Source organism: Sitophilus oryzae, unplaced genomic scaffold (assembly GCF_002938485.1).
Source record: "Sitophilus oryzae breed Bouriz unplaced genomic scaffold, Soryzae_2.0 scaffold_888_pilon_pilon, whole genome shotgun sequence".
NCBI lineage: Eukaryota > Metazoa > Arthropoda > Insecta > Coleoptera > Curculionidae > Sitophilus > Sitophilus oryzae.
Genome location: NW_022147514.1, coordinates 112,413 through 137,787, shown reverse-complemented (window position 1 = coordinate 137,787; position 25,375 = coordinate 112,413). Strand labels below are relative to the sequence as shown.

The 25,375-nt window shown below is 31.8% G+C and overlaps 1 protein-coding gene across 1 annotated transcript in view; it reads right to left on the bottom strand.

Moving 5' to 3' along the window:
- The window catches only part of LOC115890592, a 98,314-nt gene that overhangs the window by 27,049 nt on the left and 45,890 nt on the right, over positions 1 to 25,375 (bottom strand). Inside the window, exon 3 of the mRNA XM_030910867.1 lies at positions 18,463 to 18,728. Within this exon, the coding sequence (XP_030766727.1) occupies positions 18,463 to 18,728 (266 nt within the window). The remainder of the gene's footprint in view (positions 1 to 18,462; positions 18,729 to 25,375) is intronic.

The following is a 25,375-nucleotide window of genomic DNA, read 5'->3' as shown; positions in this document are numbered from 1 at the left end:
TTGTATTAATAATTTGTATTAATTGAAGTATTAATTGTTACTAATTTATATTGTAGCATTTTTTATTTCCTTTAATAAAATTGAATTTGGAAATCTATTTTTATTTAAATTTCTTAGTATTGGCGCCATCTATTTGCTAGATGCCAAAGATGCCAAACTCCATTTGTTACAGCTCACTTGTCTCGATATTTAATTTTTGTTAGCGCATCTATTCGCTAGATGTCAAACTTCATTTATTGCAGTTCACTTGTCTTGTTTATTAGCGCCATCTATTCGCTATATGCTAAACGTCTTTAATTGCAATTTCACTTGTCCGAATCTCACTTCGCTGTGGATTGCGATTTTCTGTTCTAATGATTTTTATCATATGATATCACTTTTTTCTCTCTCATTTGGTGGTGAAAAGTTTTTTTGGCTTCAGTTCTGAAACTGAGAAGAAGGTCTTTTTTTCTGAAAATTTGGATCTGAACAAGACGCGTGTTTCGGCGTCCGACAAATTTTCCAGTGAAAAGCACTCTGAATCCACTTTTCGATTTCCATTGCATGGGTGTCCAATTTGGAGATTTGAAAACCTTGTAAAGTATGCAATCCAGAGTATAGATCGTATTTGTTTGATTTCTTCTTGGAATGATCACCGTAAGTTTATCCGCCATTTTATATAGCCCTATCTAAGTAAATTCTATTTCAGTTATTTCCGTTTTTTATTTCGTTTATTTGAGTATTTAATTACTGGTTTGGATCGGCATATGGTTTGAATATATTTATGTAAAGCTGATTTTCAGACCGTAAGTTGTTTTTTTGTTGAGTATCTGTCCTGAGAACTATTTTTTATTTATAGAGTAACTACCACATGGTACTCAGTAACTACCATATGGTACTCAGTAACTACCACATGGTACTCAGTAACTACCACATGGTACTCAGTAATTACCACATGGTATGCAGTAATAATGCAGTAATTATTGTATGTTTCACCCACTTGCATTTTGTATGGACCTATGCAGACCTTAAGACAGTGTTCCTGACATTACAATCGTTCTTTTGGCTGATATCGAAGACTTCTCCTGCCATAGTCATCTGCATCCACTTCTGTTAGTCTGGAGAATACCTATCTACCTGTTTACATCATAAGAAACTATATACAGATAAGTCTTAAGTTTGATACACAAGGTACGCTTTTATTTTATAATTTTTGAGACAACAGATTTAATAACCTGGTAAATTATCACTATTTATCCCACATATTGTAGTCAAAATTATTTTTTATTTAACATTATAAGTTATAATTTGATTCGTACAGTACACTCTTACTTAGCTATGATATGTTATATGAAAATTATTAACACGTATTCATTTTAAAGGTTTTTGTACACGACATGTTTCGAAACATCATCGTATTGAGACATACATAAATTTCACCTGTTTTTATATTAAGTAGCTTACTTAGTTCAAAGAATACAGTTACTAAATTCGAATCTATTTAAAATAACTTGCGGTTTTATTGGGATCACTGTGACTAATTGATGATACTTGTGTTCGTTTTCAATAAATGTTTAATGTAGGATAGTTATTTCTGACTTTTATTCCTGATAAACATAATAGACCCTTAATGCTGTTGATTACTTTATTTTAGCTATGTTGTGATATCGTATTTTTCTTTTGGTTTCTTACTTTACCACTCTCATAAACAAAGTAAGTGGCGCCCTTTTCACTGTCTTTGACCATACCTATTTGAATTCTTAACATCAATATTAAAATCTCTGCAGCCTATATATTATCATTTTTTATTTTAATATTTAACAACATTAGAAAGTCACTGTGAGTCAGAAGCCTTACCTACGAACCCAGCTTTCCTCTAACCCTGAACAACGGATTCTTTTTTCATTCTATTTGGGTAACGACAGAAAAGTCGTCACAATATTCTTATTGAAAAGTTTTACTTTTACTACCTGAAGATAAAATAGTTGATTGATTTATGTTTTCTTCTTTTATCTTTATCTTTAGCAGATAATAGCTTCAAATAGTTTTAAGTCGAAAGGCCCGGGTATTACGAAGTTTCTGTGCTTAACAATTTCCGGGAATAATTTAAGGTAATTTAATCTTAAATCAATTTAAAGTTTTCCAAACTTTTAGCTAGGTACGATCCTAATGAGAAGTTCTATTACCCTAAATTCCCTTTTCATGTATACCAGAACTTTTTAACACCAAATATATAGTTTCTCGTGACAAGCAAATATATACTGTTGAAAGTAGTAAATGTGTCAGATACTAATCATAATTAGTTTTACTGTCTAAAAAATCTAAATAAATAAAACAAAGTCGGGTTAGTCATAGATCTTATAACTCAAGTCGTTAGAAAACTAGAATTAATCCATTTGATATTGCTTCCTCTAGGAGATGCGAGACCTTGTCGCTGGTGGGGAAGTTCTTAGTCAGGTGCTAGGGGGAATCCCCTCTGGCACGTTGGCTGGGTCTAAGGAGCATCTCATTGTCTTGATTCTGGCTTTAGTGTCTTGCTCAGGGAATTGCGCCAAGACATATAACCATAGTATAAGGAAACTAGTAGTTTTACTCCTTGTCAAATCCTTTGTTCCTTTTCTGCCACTTTATATGACTTTGTTCTCGCCTCCGTAGCCGACGACGTAGCTGTATAGTCGTTGTCTATTAACTAGGCAAAGTATAGACATGACACTCGCCATAGTTTCACAGATATGTATTTAGGAAAATATGAGTTCACAATAAAATAAAATAAAAAAAATGATCATCGAGTAAAAACTTGCTTGAAAACAGAATATTTTTCCATTTCGTGTATGTAACAATTCCTCTGTATCTGAAAATCTTCTGGTTGGAAGAAACGCGGAAAAAATATATAATGACATATTTTTATATTATTATCTATTTCAGAGATTTTCTACGACTTTTTTTATTTAAAGCAAGTTTAATTTTCTGTAGATAACTGGATTCGGCATAAAATTATGCTATAGTACACTGTCTTTATTTAAAGTACACTGCGGTGGCAACACCTATTTCACCACACCACATCTCTTTCTTATTTACTAAAACTTTGGTTAAAAACATTATATACGAAAAGTGGTAAAAAACTAGAGTGAATATAACTTTATTAATACTTTGCTATGTTTTCTTAAACATGAAGGATATCGGAATAAATTCGTATAGAAAAATTTACTTTATCGTATACAGGATATTTTTTATGGCGTCACCAAAATCGTAATATTTAAAAAATGTTGTATCTCATTTTTTTTAAATGCAACACCTTGTATATTATTTTTCTTTCAGATGTAGAATTAAAAGGTGAACATTTTTTGACAAGACAAGATAGACAAAGATCATATTAGGTGGCTTTGAAAAAAATTTACTGTTGAAAGAGCCATATGTAATATAATACTGCGAATATCTGCGACAGCGGTAAAAATTTAGAAACACTTTAAATTAATAAAAAAATGTTCACTTTTTAATTCTGCATCTGACCCCATTTTAAATATTGCGATTTTGGTGACCCCATAAAAAATACCCAATATAGAATAATATATATATATATATATATATATATATATATATATATATATATATATATATATATATATATATATATATATATATATATATATATATATATATATATATATATATATATATATATATATATATATATATATATATATATATATATATATATATATATATATATATATATACAATATAGAATGATGTAAAATAATAAAAAAAATCAAACTAACTTTACCATAACTTTTTTTGTGACACCCTGTATATAACAAAATATTTTAGGATACACCCCTTTATAAACCTTGAAACATATGAATAAAACTTTGTGGCACTTTTCTTGCCTCAAATATAAACTCAATATTTTGTCTATAATATTTTGTGAATATTGTTATATTACGACCACTTATAATAAAAAATAAATAAAAAAACATAAAAAAATACAGTCCACTAAATTTATGAGATTATGCTATTATAAAATTCTTTCAATTAAAAAATATGAATAATTTGCGGATACTTTAGATGTACAAAATATTTACTCTAAAAATGTTTCAAAAACCAATTTATATAAATTATCTCGTAAATTATTATCGGAATGAAACCTGTATATCTAAAAAACTATTTTTAAAATCTGCACACATGCTAAAAAAATAATAACATTTAATTAATTACATAATATCTCAGCTTCTAAAATAAACAAATATAATTAAATGTTAATTGATAATTACTATCAGCTTTTGCCGATTTACATCCGATGGAAATCTAAAAAGGTTCAAAGAACAATTTTTTGAATTATTTCCATAATTAATCGCAGCGCACATAATAATTAATCGTAAGGCACTCATTTTTTGTCAATCCGTCCCTGTGCTCGGACGCAACGCTCGAACCTCACAGCTCGAGGGACCGAATTCAACTGAAACGCTTTGCAACCTGCCAGCTTGTAAAAACTGGCAGAAAATATATGCGAGAGTGCAACTACTCTTTTCCTTAAACTATGATATAACGATGGCGGATGGGATTACCCTGTCCGTCATACCAGGCACTCTCTACTGTCTGTGGTCATGTATAACGGGCAGAAGGTGTGTGGGGTCCTTGCCTAACTACCCGCTAGATGTCAAGTCGGACCCAGAAGAGACAACCTCACCAAAAACCTAAATCCTATAATTGCGGGACCAGGTCAAAGGGTTACGTGGCTAGATAGAAGACTACCGGTCTCAACCTTGGGACACCATACACCATTGTATAACCCATAACCATATACAGGGTGTCCCAGGCTGAGCGTGCATTTTGTTTGCAATAATATCAAATATTAGATATTACCAAAGAGCGAAAATACGAGACATATTTTTATAAATACACTTTTTAAATTCTTAAGATATAGGAAATTAAAATAATTCGTTTTCTGACAGAGGATAATAAATTGTCTGACCGTTTGACACTTAATGTCAAAGGAAGCTAGATAAAATGAAGAAAAATATACGTTTTCAAATTAAATCTTAAATAACTTAAAATAGATTTACTTTAGGTATAGGAACATATATAGTTAAAAAGTAGCAAATTGTATAACCTTTTCATTAGTGAAATAAAAAAGTGGGTTTTTATTTGAAAAAAATGATTTATGATAATTATTTAATCGCTCAATTCCATGACAGCTACCGTCATTATTATATGACATTTGAACAATTTTATTTTTGAAATAGATAGCCACATGTCTTCTCTTTATGTCACAGGGGCTGTGGTAATCACTAAATTTGACTTTTAGGCTATACACATTTTTTTGACAGGTAGCTTTTTTCGTCCAAAAATTTTAAATATTTTTTTTTCTCAAAAACGGTTAATGTTAGATATAGAGTGTTTTAACATCAATATTCATAGAATTTTACAGAGAATTTAGGTAAGTATGTAATAAAAAATGGTGGCACCCATTTAAAATATAAGAAAGTTGCTGTCAACTTCCGGTATTTCCGGAAGTGCCGCCATATTGAAAATATTTTTAATCGATAGATATCGTTGCAAAATAAAATGATGTGCAAAAAATCTCCGATCTAGATATTGTGGTTCTGTAGAAAATTCTAATGCACGCTCAGCCTGGGACACCCTGTATATGTTTTTGATGGGATTAATTAGCAACGTCAGTACGGTGTCTAGTATGTTATGTCCCAGCATATAAGTCAGTACCATGGAATAGAACATTTGAAATTTAATTCTAATTCTCACTATTTTATAATTTTTGGCAAAATCCTCTTGCAATTTCTTCAATTTAAATTAGAATTTTTTAACTGTCAAAGTCAAAGAATGCTTGATCATAAACTTTTTGATCGTATAGTATATTTAAACATAAATCTGAAATTTATTATATAAAAAGTTATAAAATGGCCCCCAATGAAACAATTTCTTTAAAACGGCGGCCATTATTCCCAAGAGACCTGGTTTATAAATCCAAAAGAAAAAAGAGTCTTTGAGTCTTTTTTCTTCTTTTTGAACGATTTCTTTGTTACGCGATATAGAAACATAATAAATACTTCCTCGCTTTTTGAACAGAAGAACCTGCCTGATGTACAATTCGCAATTTGTCCGAAACAAAGGGGCGACGAAAAGGCAGCCGCAAGCTAATAAATCTAGAGGCGTATCGTATCGCGAACCCCGCTCTCTGCATAATGCATACGCTAATTGCCGTTACGAGGCGCCTACGTCACGTAGGTGACGAGCGCCGAGGCGAAAATAACCGGGAAAGGGAGAAAAAAGAGAGCCAGCCGGCTAATCTCGTTATTAAGCCGGATGTGTGCGTTGAAATAGTAGACGCCCCATGTAATTTGCCGAATACGTAGTGAGAAAAACAAATACCACTCTACAGGGTGCTACAGATGAATATAAAACAGTAAAGGTGCGTCCACATTGCTCGTGATCCTGCTCGCGCTTTTGCTTCTATTTGTCGGATTATGAGTCGGACTCGCGCACGAAGGGTTGTTACGGTTATATATTTTAAAGGGGAGTTAGTTTTCTTATATTTATTTTAATTGATATATGGTGAATGTGGTGATTTATTATTTTATTTATAACCTTGAAGATGGCACGTTAATAAAATATAACAATACATTTCTTAACACATATTAATTATTTATTTATTTTCTATTTACAAGTAAAGTAAATGTGCATTAACTTTAAATCATAATTTAACTTCATATTGTTGTATTTTTAGCCAAATGTAATATTTTGTAAATAATATCTTTGACTCGATCTTGAGGTATTATTCTTCAGGTTATGGAAGGGTAAATGCATCGTGTAAAGACTTCTTATTTATCTAAAATAACGTTAATTAAAGTAATATTAATAATAACCACTTTATATACTTACTTTTGGTATTTGTTTACTTCTGTTCAAGTGGAAATATTCATTGCATTTTGTTAGTTGTTTGGTTGCTACAAAGGGAAACCATATTATATTAATTATATTATATGAAACGATGTACATACCTTTTTAATAACAATAATACCTTCAATAATTATTATTAATAAATAATCTGATTGTGATTTTTGTTTAGATTAATTAATTTGTGGTTAGGGCAGAAACGTCAAATCATCAACGGGTCTAACGGTGTTGCCAGCTTCTTGAAGTTTTCTTAAATCATATTTCACCTCACTCATATTTAGTCTCTAAATAATTAATTTTAGCATTTAACTTATTTTAATACTTTTATTTATTAATGATCTTAAACTCTTATCAATTGTATCTAGTTGTAATTGCATTTAATTTATTATTAAGTTTCTTTTATTATCGGATTACTCCTGGCAACATTGGTACTTAACTGGTTGCGGATATACGTAGGGATTTTATAGCTAAATTTATATCAGGAGGGGGTATCGAGATTAAAATTCCAAGCGCCCACCTGTCTGGTGATTTCCTTTTTCTTTTCTTTTCGGCACGCTGGCAGTGAAGTCACGTTTTGAGTTGAAAAATCCTTTCATTTGATTTTGGGAAAGGTTAATAATTCTCTACGGTTAATTGATATTAGTTATATCATACAACTACGGTTGGATTGAGACGAAACTAATAGCGTTGCATCTTTTGTATTATTTCCAAGGAAATCGCCCACAGTTTGGGCACCTTGGTTTGGGTTTCCTTTACACACCGGCTTGGTTCCACGAGGGTTTTCACGACTGGCTAGCGAGGTTCCTGTTCAAACCTTAGACGTTCAAACCAACTGATAAGCTAAGGGGAAGCCACGTGGTTGGGCCTTTTGCTTGTGCGGCAGATCCGGGCGTAGGGGATTTTTGGGACCCTTACGTATAAAAGCTAAGTACCAAACTCTTTATTAGCTCCCTCTCGTTCCTGAGTACTTAATAAACATTGTACCTATATTTTTTTGTTGCTTCTGATTTATAGTTTTAGTTAAAGATCATTTATTTAGTAATTATAAGCATCATTTATATAGTGGGTACCCCGTTTTTCTTTAGTATTAAATTTTAGTAGAGTAGGTAATCTTATAATCTAGGTTACACTAACTGGTAACCAGTATTACCAATTATTGCAAATATTTAATTTATAATATAGTCATTTTAATTTCTCTATATTATTGTAATAGTTATTTAAACCATTTTAAATTGTATTGTTTCAAATGATGAGCTACCCTACATCTGAATAAACGTCTGTCTTGTTAATCTGTGTTTTATTGTGTAATTACATTGAACTAAAATTTGGTGTTTTATATAGGTACAATTTTGAACCCACCTCCCAAACGGGGAGGTAACAGGGTTCCGGACCATTCATTATCTATACATTAGATATTATATTATTATAAACTTTTTTCCGATTTAGCTGAAATTTTGAATGCGCGTATAAGTAATTTAAAAAAAAATGAAGAAACACATTACTAAAAATTGTATTAATCAATAATAAATATGTAAAAAGTAAAAATAAATATGTAAAAATTAAAAAAAAAACTATTAAAAAAAGTCGTCTTAAACTAGTATTCGAACCTGCCTAATAAAATTTAAAAACCATCAGATTGATATCCCATCTCACATTATCCATCGTCATTGTATTTATTTATGCTGTAAGTGTGTCTAAGTTTCTTTTATTTCCTTTTCCAAGTCTATCATTTTTTTACAACAGTAGTTTTTCAGACGTGTATTTCTAATAGATTATGACAATTTTTACAATAACTTAGCATTATAAATAGTACATTACGGAACTTTTAATAATGGTGTTATTACTTTTAAGGTACATTCAGGCTGAGAGCGTCGAGCATCGCGTCGCGTTTGCGTCGCGTCCGCCCCATTGAACTCGAACCCCGTGAACATCGCGACGCTCAGCGGATACTAGCGCAACGCCAAACGCGACGCTGTCTGCCTGAACGCTCTAATTTAAGTTAAGTGAATTGATTGCATTTCGACACGCGGACGCGACGCTCGACGCTCTCAGCCTGAATGTACCTTTAATGTAATCCAAAGATATTTTTGATAAAAATATTTCTTATTGTGAATTTTCAGAAACTCCTCATGGCTTTGCAAAAATTTGTTAAAAATTATATATTCAAATAAAACTATATCATTTGGAAACCCAAGACTGCCTTTAGTAAGGTTTTTTATAAGTGAATTTTGTTCAATATCAGTGTTGTCTGAAAATGTTAAATTATTCTTACATGTATCGCATTTAATTTCATTTAAAACAATATAACAGCAATATCCTTCTAAATAAGCAATAATAGGCCTTTCTTCCTTCACACTTTCGATATCTTGTTCAGAAATAGTAATGTCGATGTTAAACCAATCTGATTCAATATGGTACTTGTATCGCGTGGTATTTCTTTAGACAAGGTATTGTCATGATAAAATCATAAAAAGTATCGATTTTTATAGAACCAAAACAAGTAGATTTTAGGGACATTAATGACTGAATCCTAAGTTTCTTTTTGGTTTCATATAAATGTCGAACTCAAATACTGTACTGACTCCCAGCTACTTTTTCTGAATAGAACTTTAAATAGAACTTTTTCACCCTTCTGTTATCGATTATAATTACCACGTCCACACACCTACCGATAAATCGATGACTGTCAACTGCGGCAATAACACTCCGCTACGACAGGCGCCGCCGAGCGGCACCGTCGCCCCTGAGTAGGGGGCGTAAAATATGGATGAAATACATAATATATACTATAAAAAATATCTATTTTTTATTGTTTTTTTCTCATACTATACACTATTGTGAACTTAAAATATTCCTTTATTAAATTTGATTGACAAAAAGTGAGACTTTATTGACAAAAAGTGAGAAGTTATTGGTATATAGGTTATAGAAGACTGGTATGGTTTTTTCCGTATTCTATTAAAAACTATTTTTATATACTATAATATTTTTAAAAACTCGGAAAAAGTCATTTTAAAACTTCGAAATATATCTACTGAGTGAAAAAAGATCCACAATTTGAACTTTTATTGGGTAATTATCAACGCTGCTAAATAGAGTTAGGCCTCCAGTTGGTGACGTCACGAGATTTTTTCGTCACAGCTGTCAGGCCTTGTTATTACGGTGGTTACGACCGAACGCGCCGCATTATTCGCTATTTTATTTCTTTTTGCCCCTACTACACCCGTATTTGCCAATCGAATTTCTCATCAGTCGCTTCCGGAATCCTGTCTGCGGTGATAAGCGTGTTTTTTAATATCTCTCGACAATGAATAACAACGAATATGAAATAATTATAAGCTTCTTGCTAATATAAGAAGAAGAAATCACGGAAAAGAATCGAAAGTTATAGGTTCACAAAATTTGCAAAAATCCACATTATTTCTATATTTAATTGAGGATGAACTAAAAATTTTTCAATATGAGCCATGAAAAATTTGCGAACTTTCTTAGCATTTTGAGTTTCTAATCTCCTCTGCGGTTACCTACGTAGAGTGGAAGGAATTGCGTGTGACGTCAGCAGCACTAGCCGCATTTACCGAAAATCATTCTGGTCGAACAATGCTGGCCGCATTTTCGTCGATGCGATTCGTGCGGCTCTGGCTAGTGTGCACACCTTCATTGAGAGTAATGCAAACCATATTTTTCTTCGGTCGATGCGGCGCGTGCGGCTCTGGTCAGTGTGCGCGTACCTTAAGATAGACGGACGGACGGACAGCGAAGTCTTAGTAATAGGGTTCCCGTTTTTACCCTTGTGGTACGGAACCCTAAAAAAGACGGTGTTGGATGTCTAATAATTTCAAAAGTAAATCCCAGCACAGTGAAAGTAAACTTCTACGCGATTTACAGACAGAAAGTTTTTTAATAATTTTTATCGCATGTCCGCTACTGATTTTGAAAGACTTATTAATTTAGTTGGCCCCCGTATAGAAAGAAAAAATATAACTTTTACGAAGTTTATTCCAGTTAAAAGAAGAGTTAAAGAAGAATTGGTCATAACATTAAGATTCCTTGCAACTGGAGACTCACATACCAGTTTAGGTTATTCATTCAAAGTTTTCAAGCAAAGCATTTCAAAAATGGTATCAGGCGTATGCCAAAATATAAATAAAGTTCTCAAAGGCTCATTTCAATATTAAAGATATGATATAACATTTGAATACGTATACAAAATTATGCCCAGCAATTTATTTTATTACCTACTCATTTTTTATTAATAATAGAAGTAGTTTGTAGCCATTGTGCGACAATCAACACAAAGTGGCGATTGTGTAAGTAATCATCATTTTATGAAGATTATAGTTATACAAATTGCGTTAATGCTTTTGTCACCTGTTTGAATAATTTATGTTCGATTTTATCAAAACACTAGCGTGTACCCGCGACTTCGTTCGCGTCGAATTAATCATTTGTAATGGTGTTGATAAAGCAAAGCAAGAATTTCCATTAACATACAAACTGGATAAATTTTTCTCACATTTATGTCAGCATGAGAAAAAGCAATATGGCGATATTATTATATAACTTGGTAATATTTGAGGGGTAGGGGTAGGGGTCATCTCGTTGGAATTTGACTTTCGAAAAATCCGTTTGCCAAAAATAAGCTTTTTACGTCTAGCAGTTTAAGCAAAATCGTGGTTAATCAATTACCCAACTTTTTGGAACACCCTGTATGATTTTAAAAAAAAAATCACAATATATAGAAAAACAAAATAAATTATGCGTGTCCAAGTATGTTTTCCCGAAAGACTAACCGTTTTTTAAATAACAAATATTGTAATATTTGAGGGGCGTTTTCACCCTCTTGGAATTTGAGATTCGAGAAACCCCTCATTATCGGACCTCTACACCCACAGTCAATCCGTTTGGTAAAAATCAGCTTTAAACGTCAAGCAGTTTAAGCAGAATCGTGATTACTCAATGGCCATATTTTATGAAACACCCTGTATCAATTTTTAAAAAATCTTAAAATATTTAAAACTAAAACGGTTTTTAAATAAAAAATATTCTCATATTTGAGGGGTGGTTCACTCCCTTCGAATTCGAGTTTCGAAAAATCCCTTCTTATCGAACCTCTACACCCTAAAGTTAATCCGTTTTCCAAAAATCAGTTTTTTACGTCAAGCGCTTTAAGCAAGATCGTGATTAATCAATGACCAGATTTTTCGAAACACCCTGTATACATTTAAAAAAAATAAAATATACGCGTTTTTTCGGAAACTTGACCGGTTTTTAAATAAAAAATATTGTAATATTCCACGCCCCCTTTTTACCCCCTTAGGGGATGAATTTTAAAAATCCTTTCTTATCTCACGTAAACACCATAAAAGGAATCCCTGTGCAAAATTTCAGCTTTCTAGGGTCAAGGGTTTGGTCTGGGCGTTGATGAGTCAGTGATGAATGAATCAGGACTCTCTTAGAGATTTATATACAGGGTGGTCCGAACTGTATTCCGGAAACTTCGGCAGAATATTCTGCAGATAAAAATAAGTAAAAAAGTTCGTATAAATCTATGTCCTAAAATGCTTCGTTTCAGAGATACAGGTTGTAAAAGTTTCATTTTTATTTCGATTTTTTCCAAATAATTTCTGAAGTAACGTCAATATTTGAATGAAAATTGGTGTCTAGAAGTTTTTTGATATGAGAAATTTGATTTTGATGTCAATATGACATTTACTGGTAGAGGGGGCCACCTACATATGTTTTAACTGTTTTGAAGCGTAATAACTGTCCGTACCTGTATAAAACTATTGAGGGAAAAAATATACATCTCTGTGAATTTTTACGTAAAAAATATCTCTTTGTAAAAATCGCTATGAGCAACCGTTCTCAAGATATTTAGAATGGAAATAGTCAATATATGTCATTATTGACGAAAACTAAACACGTTGAGTTGTATAGAATGAGATAGTTATTTCACTGAAATAATAAATTTGGGAAATTTTTATTTTTTTAAATTAATCACAAATTTTTCTGCAATAAAATGATTATAAAACAGTTTCTGTTGAACTTTTGGCACAAAAACTTTCAAATTTATGATGTCTAATAACTATTTAGTCAACGAATGTTTAATAATTTATGTCAATGATGACTGGTATTGATAATTTCGATTACAAATATCTCGAAAACCAATATTCGTAGCGATTTTTACCAAGAGACATTTTTTAGTACCAAGAGACAGTAGTTTTATACAGGTACGGACGAAAAGTTATCATTCTTCAAGCCAGTTAAAAATATGTAGGTGGTGCCCTCTACTAGTATGAGTCACATTGACATCAAAATCAAATTTTCCCTGTCAAAAAACTCCCAGACACCAATTTTTATCCAAATATTGACGTTACTGCAGAAATTATTTGGAAAAATTCGAAGTAAAAATGAAAATTCTACACCCTGTATCTCCGAAACTAAGCATTTTAAGACATACATTTATACGAACTTTTTTACTTACTTTTGTCTGCAGAATATGCTGCCGAAGTTTCCGGAATACAGTTCGGACCACCCTGTATATAGATTTCATATCTTGTATTTATAAAACTATTATTAACTACCATATTATTTTAAAAAGTAATAAAACTTTTTCTTATATTAAATTTATTCTAAATATCTTCCACGCCCTCTTCGAAGTTAACGACAATAAATTAACATGCAACTCTAGATTAATTAAGCGGAAATTGGTTAACAAGTAACAGTCGGTTAGTACAACAACAGTTTCCAACAGGGTGATTTTGGTTTGCAAAATAAGCCCGAAGCAATTGGCGAGTCTCGGAACTCATCAATTTACATATTTAAATATTATCCATTTTTAAGCAAATTTTAGAAGCATTAATATTATAAAGAGAAACGAAAATTATACTAAAACATGAAATACATAAAAAATATATAAGAATCGATAATTTATAATTTTGTATTACATGATACTGCATTTTGATATGGGTATACTCTGTTTTTTTTCTCAGGTAAGATTTCGACAGACGATGACAGAAGAAAAGCAGATGACGTCCCATACCAATCTATTTATTTTACTAAAAAAAGTTTCTAATAATTTTAAAGTTATCTATGGATGGGTTTAAATATAAATCCGTCATGCGTCGTGTCTTGTTGTTTTTAACCAGTTTTATTGGTTTATTTAAAAAATGACAGATCGTATTTCAATTTTATTGGTTTGACGGAACGATGAACGACAAACGGACGCCGATGCGTATGAACTCGCCTTTAGATTTTTGTCATTTTTGACGCTTGTCAAAGTCTTTTGAAAATCTTTTTCAAATTTTGTGTCAACTTTTGTTAAATACCCTGCGTTTTGGAAGATGATGCATTTTGATTCGTATTATTACGTGTGTTTTGTGTCTTTTGAAGTCAAGTGGAGGAAAAATCGAGTGAAAATTAACTGTAGACCCAGAGCACAGTTTATGGTTAATACTCGCTGCCCAGGCAGAAAGTCTTATAAACCAATGAAGTTGCCATCGATAAAGTTTGTATACCATTTCGTCGTAGATAAGTGCATCTCGTATATGGTAGAAGGATCAGACTAAACACATACTAAAAACTGGAGTAGCTGTAAAATATCGACATCACACGATAGGTAAATAATGGATTTTAGTACTACAGAAAAATAATGTCAAAAGGAACTGGTTTAAAAAAATTAAGATTAAAGTTAATTAATCAACCTTTAAGGTATAAAATTTGGTAGATGTTATTATTAATAAAATAGTTTGTTTTATTTACCTATGTTGTTTTATTTATTCCTGTGGAATATTACAAATTTGTATTTGTACATAAGTTATATTGATAAATATAATCATAAATGCGGGTAGTTTCATAAAGCTTGAAAGTAAATAATAGTTCTTTTTTATATTTTTTGGTATGTAGTGTCTTGTTCTTGTTTGTTTTGTATTAACACATACCGTTTTTATTAAATAAAATAACTCGATTACATTTTTTCAGTTTTATACAGTTTTTTTCACAATATTTTGAAGTAATCACTTGTCATCTTGTCAATCAAATTTTAAATATATCCTGCTATGCGTTCCAGTTGTACCAACTTATTTCTTTGTAAAATAAAATAAACTACTTTGAAATTAAAATGATAGACACATCTATCACTGTCAAGGATCTTCTCGTTGGACAGACTATATAATCAGCGTACATATAATATAGACCTAAAGAGGTTACCTACTCCAGACAAACTCATAAAAAAATTTGGTATACCATTACATTAAAATTAACTTAACTCGTCCCTTTTTATTCTTAATCTATGTGTATCTATCTATTCAAGTATGTGAATATGGTGTCATACCAAGAATGTACAACTTTGAGAAACACCTCACTGTAGTATTGAGCAATAAAAAGGATTGGAATTATATTAGTTACAATATAATAAAAAAATAAAACAGTGACTATAGCGGTCTACCATTTATCGGCTTATAATCGACGGTATTGCGCCTCATGAACAAAATATACAAAAAATTATTTAAAAAATCGTCTAATTATTGATTATTTCTAGTTATGGTAAAGTAACATTTTATACTGTAGTCTGTAGCAAAGTTTAGTTTACGAATTTGGTTGTGTTTTTTACTTTTAATTGTCTAAATCTCCGCATAATAAATACTAGTTGAATGGATTTATATCAAACCATGCTGGTTGCTAATAAAAGTAATCATTTACAGATTTCTCTTAAGAACAATGCTTTTAAATAATGTCCGTGAACCATACTTTTGTTGACATCAGGTCATTAATAATTTTCGTAAGCGGATATATTGATAATGTTACCAGTATTACTAATCAAGCAATACTACTATTATATTAATCAATTAAGGCCGTAAACAAACATATCATATTATAAAATTTTATATACTAATTAATTATATTAAAACTAAATCATAAAAATATTGTAATTCTATTTCTGCAGTTTCAGTGAAAAGTTTTGTTCCTAAATATCTACTATACATACAGGGTGTCCCAGAAATAAGTGCAGATATTTTAACTGGTAGTGTTCAACTCCAGAAACACGACTATGAAGTTTTTTTCACGAATTTCTTTTTGAAAAGTCGGAATTTTTTGAAAAATTTTTGGAATTTTTTTTTAGTTTTTAGTCAAAAAACATAATTTCTTGATAATATGGCAACATAGTTAATAGATTAAATTTACAAGTAAGTAAATCCAAAAAAGATCCAGTGTTTCTCAAAATTTTAGCAAACATTTATTTTTTTTGGAAAATTTCAAAGTAAAATAACGTTATTTTGAACTTATTTGAAAAACGCGATAAAGAGAAAATATGTTTCTTTTATCGAGATCTACCACCCCTTAAAATACTTGCACTTATTTCTGGGACACCCTGTATAATAAACGCGTGCTGAAATATTAATTCTGTGGAATATATATCAATATAACATAAAACGAGATGTAATTAACGAAATATTATCGTAACAACAGCTATTTTGGAAACGTCTAGGTATACTTATATCACTAGGGTTTATGAAAAAAAAATCCTTTGCCTCCGATACAGATACCGCCACGTTTTGGAAATAGCTCAAAACAAAACAAAATTGAATGAGGCGACAAAAAACGCTAAAAAACCCTCACTCTCCTCACGAGTAGTTTTCAGGTGCTTTTAAGAATCGAAAGTAGGTCGAGGCAAAGCGAAGTGGGTCAAGACAATTGGAAATAAATCGAAATGCGTACAAAGTTGAAAAACGAAATGCGACCTTGACATGTTTCGGGTTGTTTCTAAATAAATAAATAAATGTCTTTATTGTCAAAAAATTTTAGACAAAGGTAAATTAAACAAACAAACAAAGGAGAATACAAAACAAGTATACAAATTACATTGCCAGTCTTATTGTTTAAAATAAACATTTATAAATGTTTACATTGTCAAAGAATAAAAAAAAATAAAAATAAGATTCAAAACTATTTTGGAAGTTTATAGTAAATATAGTAATAGCAAATATTAGATCAGTGTTTACAAGATCAAATTCGATTATCAAAATATAAGTCATTTACGGCGTAGAAAGCTTTGTCTAGTAAATAAGATTTCAATGCTTTGCGAAATAAAGAAGATGATGTTATAGATTTGATTTCAAATGGCAGGTGATTGCGCATTTTTTTCGAGTTGTATAATATTGAACTTTTAACTAACTCTGAGCGTGGGGTAGGTAGATAAAGATCTTGCTCCGCGTTCCTGAGTGGATAAGTGTGAGATGGCCTTTCTTGAGAAGCTGATACATGCTTACGTATTAGGCAAACGGATTCAAATATAAATAAGGAAGGAAGAGTTAATATTTTTAATTTTTTAAAAAAGTCGTGGCAATGAGTTCTGCTGTTTAGTCCCAGTGAATATCGAACAGCTCTCTTCTGGAGCTTGAAAATGCGGTCAAATTGAGTCGCACAACACGCACCCCAGAATGGAAGGGCATATCTGAGGTGCGACTCAAAAAGTGCATAATATGTAAACAGTTCTAGCCACCGACAAGTTAAGCTCCTTGAAACAGATCTTAATGCAAAACAGGCAGATCTCAATTTTTTCGACAAAGCTTTGATATGTATGTCCCATTTCAGAGAATTGTCCACAACAAGCCCTAAGAATTTTACAGATTTTACGACGTCAATGGTGGTGTTGTTAACTACAAAAGACTGCAACGAGTTTTTATAAGACAAAGCTTTAGTTTTAGAAATGTTGAGACTCAGGAGGTTCGAATCGCACCAAGATTTAATGGTGATTAAGTCATTTGATATAATCCTATGAAGTGCCGTGATGTCCTTGTTGCTCCAAGTGAAGCTAGTGTCGTCCGCAAAAAGACATATTTTGCCACTGATGTTTATGTTAGCAATGTCGTTAATAAAAAGAAGAAACAAAATAGTGCCTAATACTGAGCCTTGAGGTACTCCACATTCTATTGGCTTGCTAGAAGACAACGTGGTATCCACCCTCACAAGTTGACTTCTGTTGATCAGATACGACTTAAACCATTCGAGAGATGTTCCCCTGAACCCATAGTGCTGCAGTTTATTTATAATATTATATAGCCTAGTATTACATTAAGGATCTTACGATCTACACAGTCGAACGCCTTAAAAAAATCACAGAAAATTGTTGCTGTAGAATGATGGTTATTTAGGCTGGAGTAAACTTTATTAAGGAGGTAAAACATAGCGTGATTTGTGGACTTGTTGCTTAGAAATCCAAATTGATCTTCAGTAAGTATTTTGTACTTAAACAGAAAAGATACCAGCCTTTTTTTAACCAACCTTTCTATGATCTTAGATAGCGTTGGAAGGAGTGCAATTGGACGATAGTTGCTCTTTGTCTCCTCCTTTATGCAGAGGAATGATTATTGCCGTCTTAAGACATTTTGGAAAAATACCAATTTGGAATGAATATGTTTATTAAAGTAGTTAGGTGATTCAGAGTGCTTTCTGGCAGATTCGAAAACATTTTCAAAGCATAGCATTTTTGGCATAGTGTATACGTTTTTTTACCCTATAAATTCACAATTTCCTGAAACTATGACAATATTCTGAGCTTTCACTTACCGTTAGCCGATCTTCTCATACCCAGATTGTCGTAGAGCGGTTCGCTGATCATTTCCATATTCGGGGGCGGTTCCGAGCTCCAGCTTTGCTGCCTCGGTCGTCGGGGAATAGTCACGTATCCAACACCCTGTCTAGGGATTCGAGGTACCGCTACTCCCTGAACGAAGGGGCTGTGCGACCTGGAATAGGGCAAGGTCCGGTAGATACTGGCCTGTTCGTAGAGGGGGCTGTGCAGGGGGCTTTGTGGACCGTGGATTGGGGGCAATCTGGAAAGAAAAATTATAATTATTAGTCAATATATTAAGAAAATTTTGAGTAATCTGGTTGATACGTTTAATAACCTAAGTATAATTAATCTGAGTATTAAAAAAAGGAAAAGTATTTAAAAAAAGTGAGAATCATACATGTCTTTTGATTCATAGCATAACAAGAGGCCTCTGTGTCATTTGCAATATAGGTATTGCATTTCTAATTTCTATTTACACTATTTCTTTTTATAATTTATATTCTCTTTATGTTCTAATTAGGGTTCAAAACCGAAAAATCCCGGTTCTTTCCCTGTTTTATTTTTTTACTCATTAATAAGATGTAATGTAATAAATTATTTTTTGTTACATCGAAAGTTCATCAAAGGTAGTTATCAAAATAGTTAGAACACATGTAGGTGGCGCCCCCTACAAATAGGAGTCATATTGACAAAATCAAATTTCTCATGTCACAATAGTCCCAGACACCAATTTTCATCCAAATATTGACGTTACTTCAGAAATTTTTTGGAAAAAATAAAAATAAAACTTCTACACCCTGTATCTCCGAAACTAAGCATTTTAGGACATACATTTATATGAACTTTTTTACTTATTTTTATCAGCAGAATATGCTGCCGGAATACAGTTCGGACCACCCTGTATAATAAGTAACGTAAAACGCTTCATACCAATATGCATATTTTAATTAAGCTGTTAAACACTACTATCACTTTATATGCACTAAAACAATTGGAACAATCGTTTTAATAATAATAAAATAGTTGATTAAAATGTGAAATAGAAGCCCTGGCATTTATTTAGATCTCTCGATTCTAGATCTAATGAAAGCTACAATACTATAAATAATATTACCCATAGTATTAACAGTTTGAATGATTATTAGTAATGAGATCACTCAAGCGAAAATTCGCTCGAGTACTCGATTATTGAAATAACCGACATCGCTCGATTATGAAAGAGCGATGCAAGTGACAAGTACCAGGCGACGAACGCAAGCGATCCTAGAATGAAATAAATTGAAATCCGATTTCAATGTGACATACTCGATAAAAAGCCGAGAGAATTTTCTACATACATTGCAGGTAACGTATTTATACGACGCCGTATATATCCGTTACGTATCTGGGCAAAAGGACACAATTTTACGACCTACATCGACAATGCTTTGAAATAAACTAAATCAAGCTATCAAGCGAATCGCTCGTCGCTTGCTATTTGTCATTCATCACTGCGCACGCTACTTATTGCTTGGCGTTAACGAGTACTTCCAACAAGCGACGGGTGAAAAACCGTATTTTTAAATACGAGTGATATTTCGCTCGAGCGATCACTCTGTTATTGCAATCGCAACCAAACCAAACCAAACTCAAGTACACGATTATTGAAATTAATTGGTTTTTCCCATCACCAATGATTATACTCATCAAATATAAGATGATATGCGAATTTCTCGTTATACAGGGTGTTTCAAAAAACATGTACCATCTCTCGTGGAGAGATTCCTCGCGTAATAAGATTTATTTTTTATATCAACATAGGTCCGATTCTGCTTTGTTTCGTAGCTACAGGGTGTCTTAATACTTTTTTGATAAACGCAATTTTATTAATTTGCCTTGATCTAACAACCTTTAAAAACCTTTGCTTAGCAACCTTTAAAAAAATAATATCATTAACTTGCGAAAATTTTAAATAAGTATTATATAAGTTCCTATAAACATGGGTATGGAAATGCAGAGTTTTAGAGCTATAGGATGCTAAAACTTTTTAAAATTAGTTTTTTTGTAATTATGCATCTTAAATACCATTATTTTTTATTTGAAATTGCGGTATGTTGGACTAATAGAAATAATAACTATTAGCAATAACATTTAATAATAAATTAGGTAGAATATATAATTAATTTTATTTTAATTTTAATTTTATTAATTTTGATTAATAAAAATGCGTTTATCTTATCAAGGAAGCCGAATTCGACAAACTATCAAGAGATAACTTCTAATTGGCATTAAATGGCCTACACAATTTTAATATCAAAAGAAAAAAAGTTAGTGGCGCACATGTTTTTTTTTTGAAAAATATTCCAATGATAACCCATATGCACGTCTCTGATAAATTTATTGGCACTTTTTTAGCATTAAAATATGTAGTACTTATAGTAACTTGGAAGAAAATTATAATAAATCTAAAGATTATTAATAAGACTTTAAGACCCTGTAGCTACGAAACAAATCAGAATCGGACCTATGTTGATATGAAAAATAAGTCATATTTTTACGCGAGAAATCTCCCCACGGGAGGTGACATATGTTTTTTGAAACACTCTGTATACGTTTTTCCACTCTCGAGGGAAATTATTAATTTTTTTAGAGAAATAAAATATTTTCAAAGCAAAACCTTTGAAGGCGGGTAAAAGGACAATAACTCACAATCTTTAAGTTGTTTAATTTAAATTTTACGTTACGGGGCGACATGTTTCGGGAATTTAAACTATTCCCATCATCAGGACCAAAGACAAAAGTCACCTAGGAAATACAACCACTCGGAAGAAATAAAATTACAACGAAAGGCTTCCTTCTTGAAGAGTTATACAATTTATAATTAAAATGAGAGAGTTGTGTAAATGTTAACAGCTCTAACTAATTTTATTTCTTCCGTGTGGTTGTAGTTCCTAGGTGACTTTTGTCTTTGGGCCTGATGATGGGAATAGTTTAAATTCCCGAAACATGTCGCCCCCCTTGCTTTTTTAAGCATTAAAATTTAAATTAAATAACTGAAAGATTGTGAGTTATTGTCCTTTTACCTGCCTTCAAAGGTTTTGCTTTGATATGTACTCACACTGGGTTAGAGAACGTTTAGTTTTTGATAAAATATTTATTTGTGTTTTAAGTTAAAATTTGTATAGTAAAAATATAAAGATTTTAAAGACCGTTCTAGCAGTATTTTACAGTTATTGGGGCGTTATTTGGCATCTAAATTTTGCTTAATATATTTTCACTCTGTTGTTTGCATTGGTAGTAAAATCGCCAGGTATGATCCTGTATTTGATGAGTTCTACATTTGCGCTAGTCCTAACAGTGTATTTATTTATTTTATGTAATAGGCTTTTGAATGTGTTGGCTCTAACTCGGGTAGAGATCCGCGATTGAATATACCCTTTGATTTTTGGTACAAATTCTATACAATAGTATCAGATATTGCATTGAAATCATCGTTAATAATCACTTTATGGAACCCGAATTGGTCTCTTTTATTAGATTTCACTGAATTTAGCTGATATTCGTTTAATTAATGTAATTTGGATTATTTAGTAAAGAAGTATCAATCTAATCTAAATGATATTAAGTGTTGATGGATTTACTAAGTTTACAAATACATAATGTTGTATAATACATATTTGATATTAATTTGAATGTGGTAGAAAATGATTCAGTATTAAAACTAAAAGAATTTCGGAGTTCCATTGTCTTTATTTATTTTGCTTACACAACGTTTCGGTCAGAAGTATCACTGACTGTTATCAAATGTAAATAGCCGAGAGTTCAGATGTGTGGGTTTTCTATATACAGCAGTACAATGGATCCATTGCTTCTATTGACAAGAACATATAGAAATGGTAGACAGAAGTTTTTCTCTTTCTCAATCGTTTTTCTCTTTCTCAATCGATTGAGTTACTTCGTGACTTGACGAACATAAAAATTGGTCAAGTGCGAGTCGGACTCGCGCACGAAAGGTTCCGTATCATTCATTATCTATACAACATTAGACATAGACACTATATTATTGTCAAGGTGTATGTGGCGTCATCTGTCGGAGAAGTGAGCAACTAAAAAACGTGTATTGCTGGTTGCCTGCATTGTTAACAAATCTGAAGACGTTTTTGTGGAAGCGCCATCTCTTAGCTAAGTGCAAAAGCGAATCGGACAGCAGTAGAATTTTCCAGTAGGAAGTAGAACGCTCTCCGAGAATTGTAGAAGGTTCGAGAAACAGTCAATAGCGTATATAAGCCCGCGTAATCGGCAATTGGGACAGTTTGAAGTTTGATAATACCGCGTTTTAAATTGTGAATTAATTGGCGAAGGTGCCAGAACCGTTAGAGTAATAGTAGTTGCATAAATTGTGTTGTAAATAGTATAAGATGTGTGTACAGAGTGAGAAAAATAAATTCGTTAAGTATTTTACCGTGAGTTTAAATTAGTGGACCCACGGAATCCCCGTAACATTATTATAAACTTTTTTCCGCTGAAGCTGAAATTTTGAATGCGCGTATAAGTAATTTAAAAAAAATGAAGAAACACATTACTAAAAATTGTATTAATCAATATTAAATATATAAAAAGTAAAAATAAATATGTAAAAAATTAAAAAAAAAACGATTAAAAAAAAGTCGCCTTGACTAGGATTCGAACCTGCCTTAATACGGCTCCAACGTCATAGCAGCGTAAAGTCCTTTAAACCACGCGGCCACCGAGGACTTGAAAGATTCTATGTAAAATTCTTACTTAAAAGATAATGTTTAGTGAAAGTACTTTTTTATTTATAAACATTTATTTAATTCTGTTTTTAGTATTTGTTCTTATAGCGGCAACATAGATACATTATCTGTAAAAAATTCAACTGTCTAACTATAACGGTTCATAAGATAGACCTTTGTGACAGACGGACGGACGGACGGACAGCGACGTCTTAGTAATAGGGTTCCCGTTTTTACCCTTTGGGTACGGAACCCTTAAACAAACACAAAGAGGTGAAACAATGTCAGGCATTGCAGATCATGGTCCAAGCACCACAAAATGAAATGGTCGGAAGCCAGGGTTGTCCACAAAGAACCCCATAAAAAGCGCAAATTTAGAGAGGCCGTATTCATTTCTAACAATAATAAAATCTTTAGCAATCCAAGTATGGAAATTTCAACAATATGGCAACCACTCATAAAACGCTCCAATGCAGGTATTCTGAGTGAACAACCTCATACTTGACTGCACCCAACTAATTCACGGGTGAATTCTCGACTCTCGGATCTTCTCGTATTTATATTCAATTGTATTTTAAATTATTATTTTCTTAATACCTCAGTTGCAATTTTATTGACGGCCACAAAATGACGGCCAGAGTTTTTTGACATTTGGTTGTTCCCTAGCAAAAATAAGATTAATGTATGATACCTAATCAGTATTATTTTTTATATAATATTCCATTTTAAATGAAATTAAATTTAAAAAAAGAGGAAGGTAATAAGTTATAATCACCACAATTTATAAATCATATAAATCGATATGTTTTAGAATCCTAATAGAAATGATTAATATATTAGCTCTGATTCAATGAAATAGCCACTAGAAAATGTAAAAACCCTAAAGCAATTAAGGACAAATAGGTGTACAAAGAAAAATGGAATGCAATGAAGTAAAAAGGCAATAAATAATTGTAGGCCATCAAAAATGCATTAACTCACCTGTGTAATAAATTTCCACGGAAAAACAAACGATAGAGCTGATAGTGCAATGTAATGCAATGGCAAATCAGAATATCATTATGTTTGGTTTATAGAAAGATTTATTATGGATGATATTTGGAAATACATCACTTACTAAAAAAGTTTTTCAAAGTAGCTACAATTTTTTTATTATTTCAGATAAAAAAACGAAATTTGGTATGTTAGTATATGATATAAATTAGGATTGATTGGGCGTATTGAATTGTTTTTGGTCAGGTTATAGGTTTTCTGTTTCACCGGAAATGACTACAACTTTTAATTTTTAAATGATACGCTCGGTATTTATTTACTTTATTCGATAGAAAATGAGACTCTGAATAGAATGACATATCATATGCCAACTTTTGACAATTTCGCATATGGTTTATAAATATGCGGTTCATAACGACAATTTCACTCGAAATACAAAATGTATGGTATCAAATTATTAGTAAAAAACTAACAAACTACTGAGCTTATACAGGGTGTCCCAGAAATAAGTGCAAGTATTTTAACTGGTAGTATAGTTCAACCCCAGAAACACGCCTATGAGTTTTTTTTGCGAAAAAAAAAATCGATTGAAATTTCGGAATTTTTTGAAAAATTTTTTGGAATTTTTTTTAGTTTTTATTTAAAAAACATAATTTCTTGATAATATGACAACATAGGTAGTAGATTAAATTTACAAGAAAGAAAATACAGAAAAGATCCAGTGGTTCTCAAAATTTTAGCAAAATTTTTTTTTTTTAATTTTCAAAGTAAAATAACTCCGTTATTTTGGACTTATTTAAAAAAAGATAAAGAGAAAATATATTTCTTTTATCGAGATCTACCACCCCTTAAAATACTTATATCTGGGACACCCTGTATACTAGAGCCGAGCATTCACCAGTGAATTAGTTGTGTGAAGTCAAGCATGAGTCTCAACTAAGAACAGCTGATCGGAGCGTTTTATGAGTGGTTGCCATATTTGTTGAAATTTCCATACTTGGATTGCTAAAGATTTTACTATTGATAGAAATGAATATGGCCTCTTTAAAATTGCAATTAATTTTTTTCCAACGGGGTTCTTTGTGGACAACCCGGGCTTCCGACCATTTTATGTTGTGGTGCTTGAACCGCACATGATCTGCAATGCCCGACTTCATTCTGTAGGTCACATTTTTTTTTT